Source organism: Strix aluco, chromosome 3 (genome assembly GCF_031877795.1).
Source record: "Strix aluco isolate bStrAlu1 chromosome 3, bStrAlu1.hap1, whole genome shotgun sequence".
NCBI lineage: Eukaryota > Metazoa > Chordata > Aves > Strigiformes > Strigidae > Strix > Strix aluco.
Genome location: NC_133933.1, coordinates 85,880,617 through 85,903,313, shown reverse-complemented (window position 1 = coordinate 85,903,313; position 22,697 = coordinate 85,880,617). Strand labels below are relative to the sequence as shown.

Sequence of the window (22,697 nt, the reverse complement as noted above, 5' to 3'; positions counted from 1 at the left end):
TGCTTTCAGAACTAAACACTAATTAAGAAATACACTTATGATTTACAGAAAAAATGTTTAAAAAGTAAGACAGAAAAAGATATGTAACAGTCTGTAACAGTCTGTGGAGTCCCATCAAGCCTCACTGCCTCAAAGAGATCCTGGATAGTTTTTTTTCTTAAACACAGTTTGTCCTGAAGATTTCATGGACAATGAAGCAGGAAGCAAGATTTTATTTTTCAGACTGTGAAGACTTCTAAAACGAAGGAAATCCTTACGGAGACAACAGTGTGAAATGGAGATGACTTTGGGATACAGAAATCCTATTGTATAGAAAGATTTTGATCTTTCTTGACTCAGCCATACACTTCAGCAAGCATTTCTGTTCTAAACATTTTAATATATTTCTCTCATTTGAAAGGTAAGGTTTTTACCTTATTTAAAAGGAAGAAAGAGTCTCATTTTAAATAGTGCATAACTTTGAAAGTTCAGAAGAAAGGAAATTTTCTTTCAGCAAGATTGCACTACTGAGAAATACTCTGGAAGTTTTCTCACAAAGAGAGAGGCACGTCCCTTCCTCTTTCTTTTTTGTATTATATTTTTATGTCCTCTTGATAAATTATATCTCCCCGTCCACATGCTGATCAAAAAAAGATATTCTGCTCCTGAAGCCATGGGTGTGCATAGAATTCAGGACCACTTTTCATTCTAGGCATACTGGAAGAGGGAATATTAACCTAGCTCAACTCCTTTTGAAATGAACAACTTGAAAAGAGGAGGGCTTTTCTGTATCTGTGAGCCTTATAATCTCTGAATCACTTCTGATGTCCATTTCATGACAGTTTATCTTCTCATACCAAAAAAGATTTGTAGATTTTATTGCATCTAATGTATCCAAAGTTTCTAGAGCAAAGAACCACACTGTTCTTGGAAGGAAACAGACTGGCATCTGAAGTCAGCAGTAATATAGGTGTTTTCAACAACTGCAAGTAAAAAACCAATGGCATGTAATTGGAGATGAAGGCTACTTACAAAAGACTAACATCAGAGTAAATGCCTACAGGGACGGACAAAATATACCAGAGGAGAAAGAGATTAGACAGTGACAAAGCACCAAGAGATAGGAAAATAAAATCGTATTACGTTGCTTCAAAGGCACTTTAGATTGTATATTCTGTGTAATTTTTCAGTGTAAGCACTTCATACAGTTTTCAGAAAATGCTATGGTAATATGAATGGGATAACAATTGACAATGTGAATCTAAAAAAAAAGTGTTATCCTACATTTAATTTCTGTTAAAATGTAATACAATATGATAGAGTGAGAATTGCAATTAAGGGAAAAGAGCTGTTAATATTCGGAATTAAAAAAATTCAGAATTCTTGGTTACCTTATTGAAACATTTTTGTATGAGTATGGTGACATGCATGGTAAGATGACATCCCTGCATTCAATAAAGGAAAGTGAGAAATAAAGTTCCTATAGATTCTGTTTGATAGATAACTTCCTAAATCAATAATTTTTGAAGATTATGTTATCAACACAGACAGTTTAGAAATAGAAACATATTTCTGGAAAATAAGGCTTTGGGAGGAATAAGAAATGCAATAGTTTTCCATGTTCTAATTTTACAATGCCATGTAATTTCATACATTTTAGCATTATACATGTAACCAAAAGGTCAACCTACTTGCAATTAAGGGCATGCCTCAAAGCCCACAAAATCAGGGAGTCATTTCAATTCTTCTCTGGTTTGGGGGTAACTGAAATGTGAACTAGTAAATTATTTTTCCTGTGCTGATCAAGTACATCTGTCAAATTCTTAGCCATATATTTGTTTTACTACATTTTTGCATATAGAGATTTAATAGCCAGTTACCAGTCTCTTCATGTGTATCAAGCCAGGCTAGGAGGTCTTTTTAGCACACCATTTAATAAAATTTCATAGTAATAATGCTTAAGAGTGTTTCTTTGTAACTGCTCCCTGAAAGACCACCTCCACAGAACTCATTAATTCTTATCAAAACCTATTAAATGGACAGAGAGAATGTTAACAAAAATAGTGGTAAAAAAATAAACCCACACCACCAAATCCTGTTTGTCAAGATTTATCTTTTATACAAAAATCCTTTTTATTGGAAGAATTGGACATTGAAAGCACTGCTTACATAGATTTATGACATTTATCACAATTCAATCTACTTATATGGCTTCAGAGTTAAATAGGTCCGGCAGTCAGAAAGAAACCCTTAATGTCTAACATGATGTAGTGATAATCCTGTCATCACTAACTTTTTTGCCAATTCCTGAGTGAAAAAAAAGCCCTTTGATTTCAAATACTCTCTCATCCTTTGTCCCCTTTTCCTAATCTAAAGATGTCCTAATTTCTGGCTACACATAAACATCAAAGTGCATGCAATGGGTGGGTAATGTTTATTCAAAAGAAGTATGGAAATGAGTAACTACTGTAAAGAATCACTATCTCATGTACTTACTACACGCATAAGGTAAATTATATGTATATTCAGCTTCTAACAGTAGGCTTTGCATAGGCGTTAAATGGGAAACACATATATAGCAGAATATTACAGAATAAAATACACTAAAAATTAACAAAATTTATGTATTTCCATTTCCATAGGAACAGAAAAGTAACATGAGTCAAGTTCAGCACCTGCTTTTACCTAGAAGAATCTCTATACCTTATTACAGTGCAGGAAACGAGAGTCTATTAGAAAAAGAAAGCCATAGATGAAACAGAAGGCACCTCAAGTTTATAGCCCTCTTTTGCTTCAAATAGTTTCAGACTTGATTAGTTTTATATTGCAGATAAGAACTTAAGAAAAAAGCATTATTCCATTTTATTAGTATCTGATTCCAATAGGGAATAAAGCCTTCATGACTTAATATCTGAGTCTATCAGCTGACAGAATCTATCACAGTGATCATCCATATTACTCAAAGGTCCTGATGCCATTTGATGTTCTCAGAACTACTTGCCCTATTCAGCTCTGATGCTTTTGTGGTCTCTGCTTCACTTCTCACTTCTGCCTTGCCATCACAAGTACAATTAATCAGCTAATCTTCGAGATGTCAAAATACATTCAGTCCTTCAGGCTATTTCCTCTCTTCCAGAAAAGCATTCTGTTCAGTAATCGGACAAATATATTTGCCAATAGAAATGCAGCTTACACAAATTCTCTTTTCATTTGCAACACTGGTGTTTTCAAAAACACTGTCAGTACTGTTGTATTACTCATGTTTTTCAATAAGAATTGTCCTTTTGTTCTAAACTACTCTTATTTCCAGTATAAATAGCTAGCTAAAGTTAAAAAGAAAAATAACTAGCTAATAAAATTTGCAATAAGCTAACAAAATATTTCACTTGGATTTAAAATACCAAAAGTAAAATTTCAATGAAAACAGTAACTTATTTAAAAAAAAATCCAAACCTAAAACTAGCTATGTTGTGTTGACCTTGGTGGCTGACAGATTCCCACCCAGTCACTCTCTCACTTCCCCTCCTCAACTGGATAGAGGGAGAAAATAAGATGGAAAAGCTTATGTCACAAGCAGAACAGACTTGACATGGGGAAAATTAATTTGATGTATTGCAAATTAAAACCAGAGTTCAATAGGGAAGAAACAAAGACAAAACCTAAAAAACCCTTCCTCCTAGTCCACCTTCTTCCCAGGCTCAACTTCACTTCTTTGTTCCTAACTCCTCTACCTCCTAGGGGATATGAGTTGCAGTCAGTCCATAACCCTTCGTCTCTGCTGTTCCTTCCTCACACTTTTCCTCTGCTCCAATGTGGGGTCCCTCCCATAGCATAGTCCTTCACAAACTGCTTCAACATGGGTCCTTTTCATGGGCTGCAGTTCCTGCCACGATAAACCTGCTCCTGCATGGGCTCCTCTCCACAGACCACAGTTTCCTTTAGGGCACCATCCACCTGCTGTGGTGTGGGGTCCTCCCAGGCCTGCAGTGCGGATATCAGCTCCACCGTGCCACCGTGGCCTCTTCCATGGACTGCAGGGGAATCTCTGCTCTGGCACCCTCCTTCTGCACTGACCTTGGTGTCTGCAGGGCTGCTTTTCACACTTTTTTCCTCAATACTCTTTCAACTGCTGCACAGTGGTTTTGCCATTTCTTAATGCCAAAGTTTCTTAAATATGCTCTTAGAGAGGTGCCACCAGCCTGGCTGAGGGGCTTGGCCACACCCTGTGGTAGGTCTGTTGGAGACAGCTGGAATTGGCCATGTCTAGCACCTGCAGCCCCACGCTGCCAGTGCCTGGCCATGGACACCCCAAAACTGAGTGCTTCTAAGGTGATGAAAAGACACTCTGCATAGTTATTGGTGGGGTTTTTTCCTTAATTGAGGTCTTGGAAAGCATTTACGTTTTTAAGCTGCTGAACATGTTCGGCACTTGGCAAATGGAAGTGATATCAATTCTCGAATCTAAAGCTTTGAAGGATGGTTTCTTAGCAAAATGTTAAGATCGTTTTTACATAAACTGTGAGAAATGTTAAGAATCAACTCAGAAAGCAACATGATTGTAGCTCACACAAGCTAATAAGCAGTGAACAAATATGACAGTTAGCTGCCCGCCTTCTAATTGACAGTGCAAGTCAGGTTTAGCAGGCCTTTCTTCACCACAACCACTCTTCTTTTTTTTGCTTGTTTTTAAACTGAGATGCATGGATAAAAATTCTCATCTTTCACTTCATGCCTCTGCATATCTCATTGATGCAGGACACTACAGCAAACAAATTTAAGCTTTGAATTTGATTTACTTGAACATTTTGGAATTTTTCAGAGTTGTGAAATTACAAAAGTTTATGAAGGCGGCAGGTTTTTTTTTTAAAAAAATGGGTGAATGTTACTCTAGGTTTCCCATTTCCTATCTGCATTCAGAAGAAATGTTTAGAAGCACTTTAGGTTGAAAGCAGACTAAGGTCAGATATACGGTTTGCTTCTGATACCCCTTTCATTAATCAGACACACAATTAATTTTTATCAAATCCATGACAGAAAAAAGACAGAGATATTTGGAGGCCTGCAGAAACCTAAAAGTTTTAGAAATGTCTGTTTCTGTGAAGGCTGGCAGGCCCATGTTGACAAGCACACCCTTGCAGTTCAGTAAATGTATAAAACTCTTTTTGTGGGTCTTGAAGTATTTTAGTACTATGTAAACATTACAGAAAATCCAATATTATATTTTATATTAATAACCCTGCTTTCTGTATAATCAGTTTCTTGATCAATAAGAACAATAACAAAAAAGGAAATACTTTATTTAAAAAAATAAATCTATATTCCAAGAGAGTTACAAAAAAAAGTATTCAGTAGTTCAGAAGTGGCAGGAACAGGACTATTCAAACAATAACAGTTTGATTCATTTTCCCATAATATTTATTTAAAAGACAATAAATTTTCTTCTCCTGCTCTCTGAATCCCTTTAACTCCAAGAATATGAGAAACAAAGAACAGAGATATACAGAGGTTTATAGGCTGGGGAAATTAGCCTTCTTTCAAAATTTGACCAGATTTGTTTTCAACTAATACATAATTTTAGCAACACAGGAAGCACTGATAATCTGGCCTTAGCACCAAGACTTATCTGTAGCGAGCAAGGGTCATGACAGTCTGGCAATCTTCAAGGCAAAGCAAGAGACACAGGACCAATAAAAGAAGTTTGGCTTATATTTGCGGGTCTGAGGCTCAAAATAAAGCAGAAACATGATAGAAAATTTATTTCAACTTTAAAATGTCAGTCTCACTTATATGTACTTATTTGAATTAGTACGCTAGCTGTTGACAAGGATTGTAGTGTAAAACATCTTGTACAACACTGCTGAGGTACTAGTTTAAATGTAGAGGAATAGTCACAGTTAACTGAAGATGCAAAAGAACAGTAAAATAACTTTCCTTGAAAAGAAAATAACTTTAACAAAATTATTTTTTAAATTATTTTTAAAGTTTATACAGGGGCAAGAAATTTTGATACATTTTCACTGTGCTATGCCAAGGATCTTAATTTTGTTTCATGTTATGTACATATAAAATATTAAAAGGAAATTATCTCCTACATATTTTTTGATGTCCGCTATCTTTAAAAGTTACTAATTGTTAAGGCCAGAAGGCATTTCTGCAACTCCCTAGAGGCTACCACTGTTTTGTACAAGTCAAGGCATCATGCTACTCATTAACTTACAACACACTATGGCCCAGTGCTGGGCAGTGCCTTCAGACTTGGTGATTACAAGTCTATACTGCTCCAATCCCAGTTGTATTCTCCAAACTTTCAAAAGTCACTATTATTACTATATTTGTTGGAAATGCAAGATCAAAGATAACTGATCTGAAAGCCCACAAGTTGATTTTGAAGTTGTATTATATTGTTCTTCTAGACTGTATAAAGCAAAGACTGAGTACCTGTATATATGCACACTCAAAAAAGTCCATGAGACAATCACCCAAATAATCCATTGTCTTCTAACAAAATGCTTCATGTTATTTCAAATGCCACCCAGCAAAATACAGGATTTATTATTTATGAATATTTCCCATTAAAACATTAACATACCAAAATCAACTTACTAAGCGATACATTATGGCTAAAGTATGCTTAATATCATTGTGGTTTAAGTGATGTCTAAGTATCAGTCTCCTAGATAACAGTATGTCAGAATACGAACCTGCTTAGATAACAGCAGGTCAGTACATAAACATGCTTAGAATAGAGCTGATAGGAAAAATATCAATTAGGGAAATAAACTTTCTCAGAGTGTTTTTTTAATGAGGAAAAGAAAGCGAAAACTTAATTACAAAATACATAATAAATACAAAAAAGCTTTAATAATGTAAGATAAACTCTCTACAAGAACTAGTATAATATCTAGGGGTATTTATTTTTGTAACAAGTTCATTTTCTTCCGTTCCCAGGTTCAGTGAAACACTTATTTACCTACAAATTATTTGGTAATGGTCCCTGGATCTATTCTGTCTGAAACATTAAAGCAACATGTCAAATATTTACACTTACTCCTTTTCACAAAAACACAAAGGGAAATTGTGTCTTACAGTTTTAACACACATTCCACATCTTAAACTTAGATAAATAGTAGCTGTGGCTTTCACTGCACAAGATGTGGGGAGCAGGTTAGAAGAGTAACCAAAGAGTCAATAAAACAATTATTTTGATTTTCTTTTTAAGGCAATTTCATTATTGGTAAATTAGAAATAACTTTTTTTTAAAGCTTGGCTTCTGACATATGTGTTGGAACCACAGTACTGTTAAAGAATACTCAAAGTATAGTATGGAGTAACAGGGAAGTAAAATCATCTCATGTATAATACCATAAAAGTATGGAGCAGCAACAGACAGGGATGCCTTTTGGATGAATATAAATGACAGCGTGAAAAGCACAGAGAAAGTTACGGCTGAAAAATTGTGCTACAGACCTTTTTAATGGGCATATCTTTCAAAAACATTTGAAAGATTTTATTCCATCATAAAAGGAATAAAAATTTAAATTACTCATTACTTTTTTTTGGCTAGAATTTTCATCTTTTAAAAATATTTGTAGAAAAAGTAATAAAGGCAGACCCCACTGCACATTAAGGGTGGATTCCTGAGAAGTGAGACGGTTAGCAATTTGTCAGATAAAGCAATTTTTCCTCATCAGAATAAGCACAGCAGATGCATGTAATGACTTAGAAAATACAGATATTTAAACACACACAGGCAAAGTATGAAGGATGAAGCATGCAGCATGGAAAGGAAGGAGAAAATTATCAGGATTGTCACTGAAGTGATACTTCTAATACCTAACAATCACCTCATTTTTACACCTTTCATTGTGGCTGATTTGATTCACCTGAGGATGAAAATGAAGATGGTGAAAATGTAACTGCTCAGAAAAGAGGCAGAAGACAACTGTCACAGAAGATTTATATCAGGCCTTCAGTTTCCTAGAAGAATCAGCTGAGATCTTTTGAAACAGTGGTCCAACCTGAAATGCATGCATCTGCTTCAGTTGATAATCCTACCCTGCCTTTTATCTCCCACACTATATATATTATCCCTGTGTATTTAAATTGTATACTTGCATCCACCTGCTATATTGTTGATTCTTATGGGAAAACCTGCTTTACTGTTAAAAACTGGCACTTCATCTATTACACTAGTAAAGGCTAGAAATCTGAGTAATAATTGGCAAAACAACTCTGAAATTATAAATAAAGCAGCAACACATATCAGCGTACTTCTGAGTGAGAAATGTATACATTAGAGAGGCTGACAAGTAAAATAAAGTTTTGAAGCAAGAATCAATTTAATATAGGGTAAAATGCAATGAAAGAAACCTGCTTGGACGAGGTGGTTTAAGTGCATAGTTGATGAAAGAAAGCACACGAGTTTTCATTGCAAACAATATATGCAAAGAGCAATAAGCAACATCCAGCACAACTAAGTGCCCTTTCCTCAGTTTACAATAAGGCTACATATTCTTCTGTGCACTTTTAAAACAAAGCCCACCACTGGGCTCCGGAGTCTGCAAGAACAGCAGCAGTAATTACATCAGTAACTCCAGGATTGGTGTTCTCTCTCCTCTGCACCGCCTACAATTCTGACTAATCATTAGGAAAGACTGACTAGCTACAACAAACAAAAGAAAACAAAATAATATTTCACAGGCCCAGAATTTTGGACTTTATATATTTGTCTTTTTAACCTTTCCAATGTTTTGAAGAGCAAAGTAGTAAACCTCTTTTTGATGTAAATGCAAAACTGAAATTAATGCTTTAATTATAGTTCCTTTGAAGATCTAGGAATTAAATTTGGGGTCACAAATAACATAATGGTTTCCAAATTTTTCCTCTTCTGGAGACTACTTTTCTTTCACCTCCACTCCCCCAAAAACTTTAGCAACTACAAATATACAACACTTCAGATCAGTGTTTCTAACCTATGAAGTACACAAAAAACTACAGAAATCCTCTGAAGATGAGCAAGTTTCAGATAAAAAAAAAATTCAAAGCAATAAGATGAGTCCATAGCAGGAAAAAAAATTATTTTTACCTAGGTCCTCCCCTTGCCATTTCTTCTTGATTTTTATACATGTCTAGCCTCTTCCGCAAAAGAAAATGAAGAATTATGCTACTACTGGCATTTTGGACTGATATAGGAGAGCATGATGAAGCAGACAGTCTTTCCACACTCAAGTTACTATGTTGCTCTAAATTCTTTGTATATATTAATATTTTCCCATTACTACAGTAATAAAAGTTGTAAACTATTTTCCATACACACTTCTTAATAATGCCTGAAATTTTTGTGGGGTTTTTCTTTCCTTACTTTTTTACTGGATGTAAGCAGAGTTTTAGTGGTGAGATTTTATGAATTAGGTTGCAAACTAGTAAAGCAAGAGAAAATATCACTTTTCCATTCTACATTAATTCTGTTCATCAAGCTTTGTAGTTACACTCAGAGCAAGCTTTTCCACTATCACTTCAGTTTTGGCATGCGCTCTCACTATTAAAACTCTGACCTACTTGATTATGTGCCCTAGCTGAAAAGTATTGTGAAAACAGGAAGTAATTTAAAATTATAATTTGATGTATGTAAATAATTTCAATTATTAAAAGTCCCTGTTGAAAAGTTTTTTATTTTGTAAACCCAAATTTTAGGCAGATGGTGTTGCAAAGTAATTCTGATACAGTGCCAGTGATATTGCTGTTACTTATTGATATTGCTTTGTTATTTATTTGTTACCACAGCATTGTGTCTGTTTGTATCAATGTGTACATATACGTCTTCTAATAAAGACGACTTCATACTAGATTACTGCAGTGGTCCTCTTTATTATTATTTACATATAGACACCTTTTCTTGTCATGTGAGGAGTTCTCTCTAGTCTTATCATAAAAAAATGTAAAATACATCAAAGCTAAGACTGGCAAAATATAACTCACCTGAATCAATAATTACTACAAGTTACATTTATAAATGTTCATATCGATAATACAACCAATTCTTATTCTGTCTCTTGGACCAGGCAGGAGGAGAAAGAGTAATTACAAGGAACTTTATGTAAGAACAGATATAAAAGTATCTCAATATTTAGGAAAAATTATATTTCACTGACACAAACAGCATTTGCCTGAAATAAATGTGACAAGAAGTATCTGCTAAAACAGAAAAATCTCCATCTATGCAATACTATTTATGAGGCTAACCCCACATTTTATTAATTTATATGAATGTTTAACCTAGTGGTATCTTATACTTTTCCTCATTTGTCCTTAAAAAGGAAAAGTAAGATCAGCCACTAACAGGAACCTACAGCTTTATTAACTTCTTTTTTAATAAAAAAGAAGGTAAGTATTATTTTGACATATTTGCAACAACGTTACAACATTTCAAATTTATGTAGAATTTACCATTTGCAGACCAGACCTTCAACTTTTCAAAGATGGCTATTATCGAAGAACGCCAAGTCTGAAATTATGAATGCTAGGTTCATGCAAACACATACATACACCACTTGGTTTATAATCCTGAAGGGGTAGGGGCACAACCCACTGAAGTTCACAAGCTGGAAATCAGGTAAGATTTTATACAAAGGTTATATAGAAGTGGGCCACCACAGTAGTAATTCTAAATGGGAGAAACCAAAAAGTTTACTGAGCCCATTGCTTAAGATATTTCATATATATTAGTATTTTAATCACTTTGAATTGAAAGTCACATTTTGGAACACAACCAGTGTAATTACAGACTCAGTAATAACATTTCAGCTGCTTCACCAATACTTTTATAAGGTGTTTGAAGAAAAGACCACTGTACTTATGAAGAGGTATGAATACACACAAAGAACAATATTTTAAAATATTAAGCATACCTGTGTTCGCAGAATTTCACCTTTTGACAGTTGCATATCACCAGTCAACTCTTTCACAGTAATGCCTAGTGGTTCCAGACGTTTGCTGAAGTAATTTGTCATTTCAGCTGCCAAAGCCTTCATAGGAGCAACATACACAATCTGCACCAAAAGGACATTCACTTGATAAATGAGCAAACCCCACAATGTCGTTTGTTTCATGGCAACCATTACAAATCACAATTTATTGTGAAATATGATGCCAGGCGCTTACAGTGAAAAAATCTTAATAGTGATATATGAAAAGTAGTTATCTTTGTTGGGTAAGTGTGCAGCTGTTTAAAGGACAATGGATTTTGTTTATACAGCCTCATCACTTTGAAAATCGGTTCTGCATCAAAGCTAAATGCATTTTCATAGCTTTTTACTTGCATAATAAGATTTTTAGAACACAAATAACAATATCTTTAACAATAATGAAATAAATCAAAACTGGCCTTATCTTTGACTTGGAAAAGCGTAATACCCTTGAAAACTTCCTGATTTTATATTCCATGTATAACATATAATGGGTTTTACCTTAGAAGTTGAAAAGCTGTTACTTGGTTCATTAAACTCCTACCTTAAACTCATCCTTTTTGATAACACCATGCTGGACATGCTGGCGAATTTCATGAAGGACTGTCAGCATGGCAATGTTAGTCTTCCCAGCTCCAGTGGGGGCGCAGATTAGCATGTTCTCATTTGTGTTGTAGGCAGTTTCAAAAACTATAGACTGGATTCGGTTTAGTCTTTTCATGCCTTTAAAAGCAAGTTGTCCAATCTGTTAAAACAAATAACATGCATCTTTTTGATTTTTCATATATATATATATGTGTGTGTGTGTATACTTATATTAATCATAAGAGAAAGAACACATGGTAACAAAACTTAGGATAACTGTTGAAATATATTTATTATTCCAAGGTTTTTATTCTGAGGCCACCACTCCCACCCAACCTTCAAATACCAAATCCATAAGGAAAACAAAATATAGCAGGATAACATCTGTTAAAATTAATCAAAATCTTTAGCCACATGCTATTTCTGCATTTAATTTCAGCATTTATTTTTAATTGAGCGTGACCAAAACAAATATACAATAAAATAATGACCTACTAATAATTAGACATCAGTAAACCAGCAATAGTCTGATTAGATGAATATGCATCTTTAAATCTAAGATGACAAACTACGACTACTCTAATGGAAGAAGAGGCAGCAATACAGAGGAACCTACTGAAGAAACAGAAGATTAAAAAAATTATTTATGATTAATTTTGCCTAATAAAATTTAATTATGCAAACACACACACATAAATTCAGTAGCAGTTCTCTTTCATTCTGAGGAAATCTTCATCTTGCAATTGTTAATGTTCAGGCCTTTCTCCAACAACACTTAGAACAAACTGCAGCCTCCAAAAGGAACATAAAACTTGTATATGTAGTCCCAAATAAACTTTGAGAGTGTTTTCAAAAATGAAATTATATAGTTAATACAAGCAATTATGGTTATTATAGTTTAATTCATGTTTAAATCTTATAAGATACAAATCAGTAAATAAAAAAGACTTTGTTGCTCTTGGTCTCTCTGAAAAATAAGATTTTCGCCAAGAAAGAACTGCTGTTGACAGTTACAATTTCTGCATTTGAAGATTCTAAAGCTTTCGCAACTGAAGAACAGACCCTTAAGATATAAATTTCATTTTCTAATAAACCTGCTTTTTCTTAGTTACTTTTCACAGACACTTAAAAGAGACTGCAAAACACAGAATTATTTCCTTTCTACAGATTTAATTACCTGCACTACTTCTACAAATAATCATAAAAAGTATCTTACTGATATTTTTGATGATTATAATTTTTATTTTATTTGTAGGAAACGACAGAAGTACAAATTTACTGTAAAGAACAGTCCTGAAAGTACCTTCTGAAGATCTCCCTTTCCATTATTCTGGGTGCTTTAGTTAATTTACAGTCATTTGCTATAGTAATAGCCTCTCCAATACTAATAACCAATTCTTTCCAATTCTTTCCAATACTAAGCAAATTATTTGTGCAGGACCCAATTTATTACTATGTCAAGTAATGCAAGTTTAGGAATGAGGGCTTCATTGGCTATTCAAATCAACTATTTTATTTAACTTTGTGAATAACAGCACTAGGTCTACCATTTTGCTGCAGCTTCTTGGCAGTAGCCTCATGTTAGAGGCTGAGATGCAAATTACAAATTTACATTAATACACCATTTTCACAATATATGACAATGCTCTACTCTTAAATGTAGAGAAATGATGTACTTAATGACTGGTTAACTGTAGTTTTATTTTAGAGGATTAGACGTACTGAAAAACGGCATTCATTGAGATAAAAGTCAATGAAAATGTTACACAATCAACACGCTATTTTGTTTTGAAATATGTGCTTTTCAATTTAGCAGTACCTTTGTCTTAGTAAACCTTTCAGGTTGAAAATTTCTTGTGCAACATAGAAAAAACAAGGTCCATTCAAATCATGGATTGCATTTGTATTTAGAGGGTTGACACATCTCAAATATATTCAAATATCTAAACTGTTAAGTGTCTTTGGTGAAGGAAAAATCTAATGTAAGTACTTCCAGTGCTTTTCATCAAGTTTCTTCAATTTAAGTGGCTGACTTTCAGGATTACAACAGTTTTCACTCTTAATGTTCTTTCACAGTTTATTCCGCTTGCAAGATTGCAAAAGTTTATTTGTTTTGCACCAAGTTTTGTATACCTAATGTTTACTTGGTTATTTGTCTTCAAAATTCATTTAATCTTCATGAATGAGACTATTATAAAGTGTTAATGGGTTTCCTGGAGACCTGCTGTTTACATTAATGATATCAGGGTTCAATCAGCTATTTTTGTGGTCTACTTAGTAATTTTAGGTTTCTAATTTTCCTTTTATTTCATTTTGAGATTTTTTGACAGGTCTTTGAAAATGGTTATATTTTCCCTTTTACCTTCCATTCCATCTAATTGGACTTAGAAGGTATTATAAACACCATAAAGTTCACACTGATAAACACTGTTTACGGTGTTTATAACAAAGGATCTATGGAGAGAAACTCACAAACATAACTGGTGATTACAGAATTGAACTAACAAGCGCTGCACAATATGTATATTATTTAAAGAAGCAGTTTTAAAACAAAAGCAGAAACATAGTTGTCTAAGTGAAGTCTAATGTAAGTATCTTCAGAAAAGAATAACAGGAATTTTTCAGTCTCATAGTTGAACACGCATGGCTTTACACATACAGGTCTCCTTACAGTTGTGTGATTGTTAATACCCTTAAATAAAGTATGTCTTTAAGTGTTTTCTTAAAGTACTGCCTGTAGGAATATATTGTTCCAGCTTCTCTTAATCTTTAAGTGGGCAGTGTTTTTCCCCTTCTTTTTCCTCTACATTTGGAAGAAATATACTATAATCCTGGGACATATACATATTAGCAAAAATAAATATTTCCATAAATAAAAATAATTTCCTGTTTTTTTTCCTACTGGAAAATACTAACACCATGGATTAAGGCTGACTTTGGTAACCAGCAATAAATAAACAGATGTTCCAGAAGCACCAGAGGAAGCTGTGTAATACATTAGGAAAACTAACCTCAGCTTCTTTTCTGGAAAGATGCTAAGCCTACTGAAACAGGAACATTACGAGTAGAATAAAGATTAATAAAAAAAACCCCAAAACATAAAAGCCTGGTTAAGAATTAGAAGTGGGTTTTTTTAATAATGGTATTCTGACCAGAATCTAGACCTTCACTCAACACAATTTTCAAACAACATAAAAGAAAAATGAGGGCACTGAAAACCACAATCACATTACATGGTTAATGCATAATATTCTTTGAAAGGTGGCTCTGCAGAAACATATTAAGGATTAAAAAAAACAAGAGAAAGGAAGTCCAGAGAAAAACAGTGTCTTAAGACTTCTTCAAACCAACTCCCCATTTGGTTGAAAAAATGTTAGAGGTTACCCTTTCCCAAAACTTAATTTTATTCTAAACAGTAAGTACAAGTGCATAATCCAAAACCAGTAGTTCTGACCTGAAAAATCAGTAAGAAAAAAATGGGACAGTAGACAGGAATGCAACAGTATGCACAGAGGTCCACAGTTTGACAAATGTACTAGAAGATTAGCTTTTTTAATTTGTCATTTGCACAAGCTACCTAGTTTGAAAGCTGAAACCAATTTTTTTCCCTCTGGCATACTAACATCAGTCAAGACTTCTACAGACCAATTCTTTCTCAGATAAATCGGTAAAATCCCTTCTTGCTTAAAGGACTGTTAGCCACTGGATGGCAGAATGTGTTTTTACTGAAGGTGAATGAGATGCAACATTCTTCAGCTTTCTATTCCACTGTTGATTTATCCCTAGAATTCTACACAAACCAAAGGAAATTTAAGCAGAATACAATCTGAGTGCCATTCTCAACAAACACAGTTTCATGCCTAAAATGGTGCCATTTTTACGTAAGCATGAATCAATGAGAAAGACCACTGAGAAACAACTCTTTCCACAAACCAGATGATATTCAAAGGCGGCTCTGATATGAATGTATAAAACCTTTATTTTTATTTCAGTAAGGAATTTACTATTACAATTAATGCTTTCATGAGTAAATGAGATTACACCTAATGAAGATATTCTAAATTAGTCATTTCATTAAAAAGATATTTGTGTGTTGGTGCTCTAACAGCAATTTAAAAATAGGACAAAACATTAAAGTAATATTCATGAATGAGTCATTTTTCTAGTTTTCATGTAATACTAGACAAATTTTCTCATGGTCTGAAATAAAGAAATGTTAGTAATCTGTACTAATTTCCATAGCATAAAACCACCTAAAATAAATGTTCTATAATGATGACTTCTTCTGTTGTACAATAAACAAAATACTATGATTGCTACCCATTTATCATAACCCATGGCACTCATAAACCAAGTTTAAACTTCTAGCATTTTCCCTACTCATTGACTTAATTTTATGTAGATCTATTTTAATCAGAGTACCTTATATATTTCAGGCACAACAAATCCCATTCTGCAGTCACTTGTTCTGTTGCACTTTCAGTTAAAAAGATAATTGATCTAACTGGTAATAGCATGACTACTTAACTAATTTACAGAAAATCCATGAAATTCAGGAAATGAAGTTCAGATATCCCTCGTCCTGACATATAAATAATCTGTAGGTCATCTTTCCTGTTTGCTGTATGTTGTTTTAACCAATGTATGTGTTTTAACCAACAGCATTGGTTAAAACACATATCTATGCATACACACTCATACACACATTTATTTATATACACACATGTATTTATATGTATATACACATACACATTTTAATAAATAGATTCCCACTATCCCTCCAAATTACGAATATTTAGTAGCCTCCCTGCTTTCTAATTATGCATGTATACACTTAAAGCACTTTTGTGCCAGTGTAAATCCTATTTTATTATTGAAGGTACACTTAGAAATAAAAAATGTTGTACCTGGGGACTTCCACAGCCTCCCTCTCCTGATGATACTTTCCATATTCTGCTACTTTCATGGGGGTTTTAGCTCATGAGATTTAGGAGCAATAATAAATAAAAATATAACTACATAAATACTATAAAGGTAAAATTAATTTTACATGATCTTAGGAGTACTATTTGAGGATATAATTTCCTACCTGCCCCAAAGACTGAAATGTTGGCTTTCAAAGTGCGTACATACCTTTTAAGCAAAGGCTCATAACATGTAAAAGAAAAACTGCATGATGTTTGGATCTGCTCCATTTAGCACCAAATCATATCAGTGAGATTTCATTGGACTTAGGGGGACAATTTTTGTAGGAACAAGTAGCCTACACAAAGATATGAAAACTATACAAGCGTACCAAATAGAATTTAGGATTGGCTTTGGGCCATAATCAGCATTACAATTTCTTGAAGTAAGTGTAAATTATGTCTCATCCAAAGTGTAGTACCTGAAGAGTTATGTGCTATAAAGGAAGCTTAGAGTAAAACACGTTAGACAAATGCAAGTAACAACAGGCACCAGAGAAGCAGCAGCAGGTTTCAAACCTGTACGTACTACAAGTGACTAGACTAGAACTAAAAGCAATTCTTGTATGGTATGGCAATCCATGTCACTATCAGTGGTAATTACAGAATCATTTAGACTGGAGGTCATCTAGTCCAACCTCCCTGCTCAAAGCAGGATCACCTACATCAGGTGGACCAGGATTGTGTAGCTGGGTTTTAAATATCGCCATGGATGAAAACTCCACAACCTCTCTGGGCAAGGTGTACCAGCCTTTAACCACCTCACAGTAAAAAATTACCTTCCTGTGTTCAGATGAAATTTCATGTGTTTTAATTTGTGCCCATTGCCTCTGTTGTTGTCACTGGGCACCACTGAGGAAATTCTGGCTTCTCCTTTGTTAATCATTCGCACATCAGGAATTTATATACACTTGTAAGATTCCCCCTGGGCCCCCTCTTCTTCAGCTCTGTCAGCCTTTCCTCACATGAAAGATGTGAGGTCCCTTAATTAGATTAAGAAGCCAGAAGAAATTCCTAGAAATGACAGATAATGAACCATAAGGGTAAAATTATACTCTGACATCCTATAGAACACAGAATCACAGCCCATGAGACTTTCCTGAATATGTTTTTGATTTAAATTAAATATCATCTTTTAGAAAACTATGGAGTCTTAATTTTTAAAATTATCAGCACATTCACTGGTTAATGCAATGGGTATTCAAGTAGCAATAGCCATCAGAAACCAGGGAAATTTTCCTAATTTCAAGTTATATTAGTGTAATTAAACTCAAAACAAACACTGCAAAATTTTCCTAGATTCTGACAAAGAGTTCACAGGAATAAAAAAGTATCCTCAGGGAAAAGAAAAAATTAAAAAAAATCTTTATTGTATGTGAAAGGATTACCTCTGCTTAAAACTATCACAGCACACAAACTATGAAAATTATTATGGCTTTACTTTATTTGGAAAGCTGCTTTTAAATCCTGATTAAACATTTCCCCTCCAGACTTTCAGACTTCATTTTTTACAAGATACTGAAACTGTTAGTTTTCTGACAGTTATTCAGTTCTCGGAAATGTGAAAATTCTGGACAGCTCATAACAGTGAGTGTTCTTCAACAAACAAATTTTCATTAGAGAAGAACCAGTCTCCATCCAGAGGAAGTCCAGAACAGTTCCATTAAAAAATGAATTGCAGCAAAGTCTAGTACTATATTAGTTTCCTACTAACTATGGTAACATAAGAACTCCTTGAAAAAAACAGCCAGTAAGAATAAAAATAAATCAAAGAATAAAAAAACTCTGTGTCTGATGTTTTGTTATTTTTTGTTTTTTAAAATCATCAGTCCTACCGTCTGCTCTCGTGAACAAAGAAGAGAGATCTATTCAAAAGCAAGCATTTTTAGGGAAAATATTTAAGTTCATATATGACAGCTAAGAGCTAATATTGCCTGAAGTAATTTCAACAAAATTCCTTTTAAGTCTATAGACACATTGCCACCAACATTATCTTAACTATTCTCTTGATGAGCTACACTATACAAACAACTGCAGCAGTCAGACTTTTTCTATAGATTTCTGAATTATTCAACCACTTATGGTTGCATTAAAGATACAATATTGAGAAATATTCTTTGGTTCAACGTATAGATTAAAACCAAAGACTTCTGCATGTATAGACCCAAAATCAGTTTGATGGAAATGATGAGGGGAAAAAGTTAATAACTAATGCGTACCTTGAAGACTGAGCCTTTTGCCCACCTAGCTGCAGAAAACTAATAGAAACAGCAGGTCCTCAAAGATAAGGGAGATACAGCCTCCCTAGAAGACAATGGGATTATACAGAGACCATTTCTGACCTGAAGCACACAGCTCAGCAGAAACTAGCAAAAGGTCAGAAGTTTACCAGCAAGGAAGACTTCGAGCCTTCATCAAACGATCACCAGAGAACACCCAACGACCACCACCACATTTTACAGAGCATGTGCGGTTGGGGCAGGAACCACGTAAACGATTTCTGGGAAATTATTTGAATGCTCCGGCCTTTTCTTGGAAAACTTATGCATATGTATGTATTCTGCCTATATAGCCTGAGGACTTTTAATTCTTGTGTGTGTGTGCATTAGGAGGAGAGATCCCACACACACAGGGTGCCATAATAAAGGAATACCTGCTTAATAACTCCGGTTATTGAGTTTTCACTACATCAGAAGTGACAGGAAAGCATCATAGTTCCAAGGCTTTCACTGCTCTGAGCTAAAACACTTAAAAAGCTTGGGGAATCTCCTCCCCTCACTGGGAGAACTGTTGTGTTCCTCAGCCTAGTTATAATATGACAAAAGATTATAGACAGAATGATTATACCCTCTGGTGATTTGAGGAAATGGATAACAAAGTGTTTCAGATTTTTCCATAAAAGCAACTATTTCTACAGTACAGCAAATGTACATAAATTTTGGCATCCAAACAGACACAAAGGTGATATTCTGATTTCAGTGACACTATTGTAAACTCAAAAATATCTGATGTCAAGAGAATTATTCCAGATTATATCAATGAAATGGATATCAGAACACAGCCTCCTCTTAGAGCTTTCTGATGCCATTTGTGAATTACACACAAAAATTACCTTGAAGTAATGCAGCTAGTAGGAAAATAGCAAAAGGAAAACTGGCAACAGTTGTGGCATTTTCGAGTATCGGACATTAAAATTTTATGAGGATAGAAGGATTTGAGTTTAATTTATTCACATTTCATCCATATTAACAGTATCAAATAAAGAGGGTTTCTTTCCTTTAAAATTTTAAAATAACTTATGCTATACAAAGCTAAGAGCATGGAAGAGTGAAATACAAAAATATCCATGAAGTTTAAAACATTTAAAATGTTGTTACCCTTAACAGCAAGGTTCCTCCTGTACTGCTGCACATTGACTACCACCATCTCACTGATGGAACAATGAGGAATCTGAGGTTTATATGCCACAGCCTATTCTACAGGTTTGGGGTTTTTTCCATTCAGAGAATACCCTCATAATTCCTTACACTTATATACAACTAAAACAGACTCCTAGTTCTGCTGATGGAATATTGCTCTGTTAATTTATTCCCCTGGGAAAACACAGTGTGCCTCTAAAAGGAAAGAGCTAAAAAAAAAAAAAAAATCACTGTTAGAGGCACACTGTCTCAAAAGTAACTGCAATCAAAGAGTTAATACAGAAAACCCTTTTCTAGAATACAGACACTGCAAGACAAAGGGAGAAACCCAACAAATAAGAAAGAAAGATAACAACTGCATCATGAAAGGAATTACATAAATTCTAGCCATTGGTGAGAATAAAGTTACTCTACTAACACGCAACATAAAAACCGAAGCCCTTTTATGAAACCGATATATAAGTTTTAGCTAACTTTTCCCAAATAAAGAGGTTATGACATGATACGAAAGTACACACAAAGTAATTTTTGAAAGCTGAATTATTGCATGAATTGCCATTTCTGAACTAGCTCTCATAATTTTGAAACAACCGTACCATATCAACAGATATCTAATATTAATCTCAAAAAAGGTGTGGTTACTGCAACTAGCCTAGACAGCTAATTGGAAAATCTAGTAGGGATTGAGAGTACTGACAGAAAATAGTAGATAGTTTTTGGCCAAACCTGAAAAATTATGACCATGAGGAAGAAACAGACATCAGACAAAAGGGATCAAAGTCTAGGCCCTCCCATAGCACACAGACTTATGTGAATGATTGAGGTATGGGTCAAGATAAAGAGAAAACGTTCTACAGGGCTGCATCTGGCCATTTCCATTCAGCAATTCTCAGGATTTAGATTAATGGAAAATTAAGACACTGAAAACTACAGAATCACAAAAACTGAAAAGCTGATGAAGAAGATAGTTCTTGCTTAGCAAATAGCACTACAGATTTATCAGAGCTTTCACACCTACTTTGGAAAGGATACATGCTGCAAGTTACAACTGGACCAGACTTTTTGTTTTGCTACTATAGTAGCTATTGATATGCAAAACAGTCTTTATTTGTTCTGATGTAGGCAAATTACTGATGCAAAACCTGAGAGAGGCATCCTTATTTAGCTTAAAGATACATCTGACAACAAGCCAAGAAGTCTCCATCTAAGGAGTAAGCATGGCAGAGAGACAGTCTCATGCTTAGAGGTCCAGAAGGACAAACGTCCATATGTATCAAAAGCAAGGGTAAGAAGAATTAGGAACACAGGAAATTAACTCTTACATAGTCTCAGATGACTCAAAAAATCCCCATCCTTTTCAGATTCAGGGAACAAAAGCAGAGAAGAGGGAATATTTGCACAGAAGTTTCCTTCATTATATGTTCAGTGATAAGTAATTCCTATGAATGGCTAAATATAATCTTCTTCCTCTGTACGTTGTTTCCTGCCAATGAAAAGTTCCTATTCCCCTTCTCCAGATTAATTTCCTATGCACTACAGATGAAAGAAATGGTTTCTACTATTATTATTATTATACAAAGCACACCTATTTGTTCATATGAAAAGAAAAAATAACTCCACTCTTACCTGATGTGTTCAGTTCCAATATTCTAACTGAAAAATTAAGTGGTAGGATAATTCCAATTTTCCAATTAGAATTCAGAAAAAGTATTTTGTTAGAATAAGATACAAAACACACACACAAAATCTATTTCCCGCTTTAAAAGACTTCATGTTACTTGTTGCTCCCTGTTCTACAGACTCAAACAACTACCTCTCTGAGAATTTTAAAACTTGCACTATATTAGCAGTTACTGTGTGATCTTGAAGTTAATGGAAACTCCAAGTCTAAAATGAATAGCCTCTCAGATATAAAGTCAATCTTTTAGTCACGTACTTCATCTATCTGAAAACCTTTTAAAAACATTTAAAACTATTTGGTGATTTCTAACTGAATCCCTTGATGGACAATGTCAGTCCCATTTCTATTACTGAAAGACCTAGGACATTCTTATCCTACATAAGATATTCATGTCTCAAGGAGAGTACTGAAACTTGTGCTAATTAAAGACAAACATTAAAATCAGACAAAGTATAACTTGTTTAAAAATTTTCAGTGAGAGTTAATCTTTTAAATGTTACAGCGTATCAGAATTCCCTCATCTTTGAAAATTCTCACTTTGAGATTAATTTCTTAAAAATAAAAACCAATTTGGGTCTTGAGTATAATTTTAATTAGAATTTAAACTACTATCCTGTATTTTTCTTTAAATTGAAGACCAATTACTCCTAAGAACGAAAGCTTGCCTTCAGGTATGCTATCAAAGTGAAGCAGACTGCTGCATTCTTCTTCCACACTCGTACTATGAAATTCCATTGAGAAATGGCTATTCTCTAAATAGGACGCAGCAGATGCACATTATTCAGTCTCCTGTCTTAATTATCAAAATGACTAAAACGACTTTTGAGTTGCTTTCATTAAAAACTTTACAGATCTCTGCATGTGCTTTATATGAAAAATTATCTATATTCAGTCAATGACACAGAGGTACCTCCCTAAAGAATGAAAAATGAACATTTAACAAGTTGCTTCCTCAATTTAAATATTTCACTTATTATGATCATTTAAAGAGGTCAGCAAACATAACAGCTGCAAAGTCACCAGGTAAATATAATTGAATTTCAAATATTACAGTGATTAAGTACAAGAGGAAAAAAAAGCTGGATTTCTTTGAGCTACATGCAGC

At 34.1% G+C, this 22,697-nt stretch overlaps 1 protein-coding gene across 11 annotated transcripts in view; it reads right to left on the bottom strand.

Annotated features, from left to right (window-relative positions):
• Window positions 1–22,697, bottom strand: part of ASCC3 (activating signal cointegrator 1 complex subunit 3) — a 288,767-nt gene that overhangs the window by 197,508 nt on the left and 68,562 nt on the right. For all 11 annotated transcript variants that reach the window (XM_074819461.1, XM_074819462.1, XM_074819465.1 and 8 more), the window contains 2 exons: window positions 11,488–11,688; window positions 10,887–11,027 (listed from right to left, as the gene is read on the bottom strand). In XM_074819461.1, coding sequence (XP_074675562.1) covers window positions 10,887–11,027; window positions 11,488–11,688 — 342 coding nt within the window. The remainder of the gene's footprint in view (window positions 1–10,886; window positions 11,028–11,487; window positions 11,689–22,697) is intronic.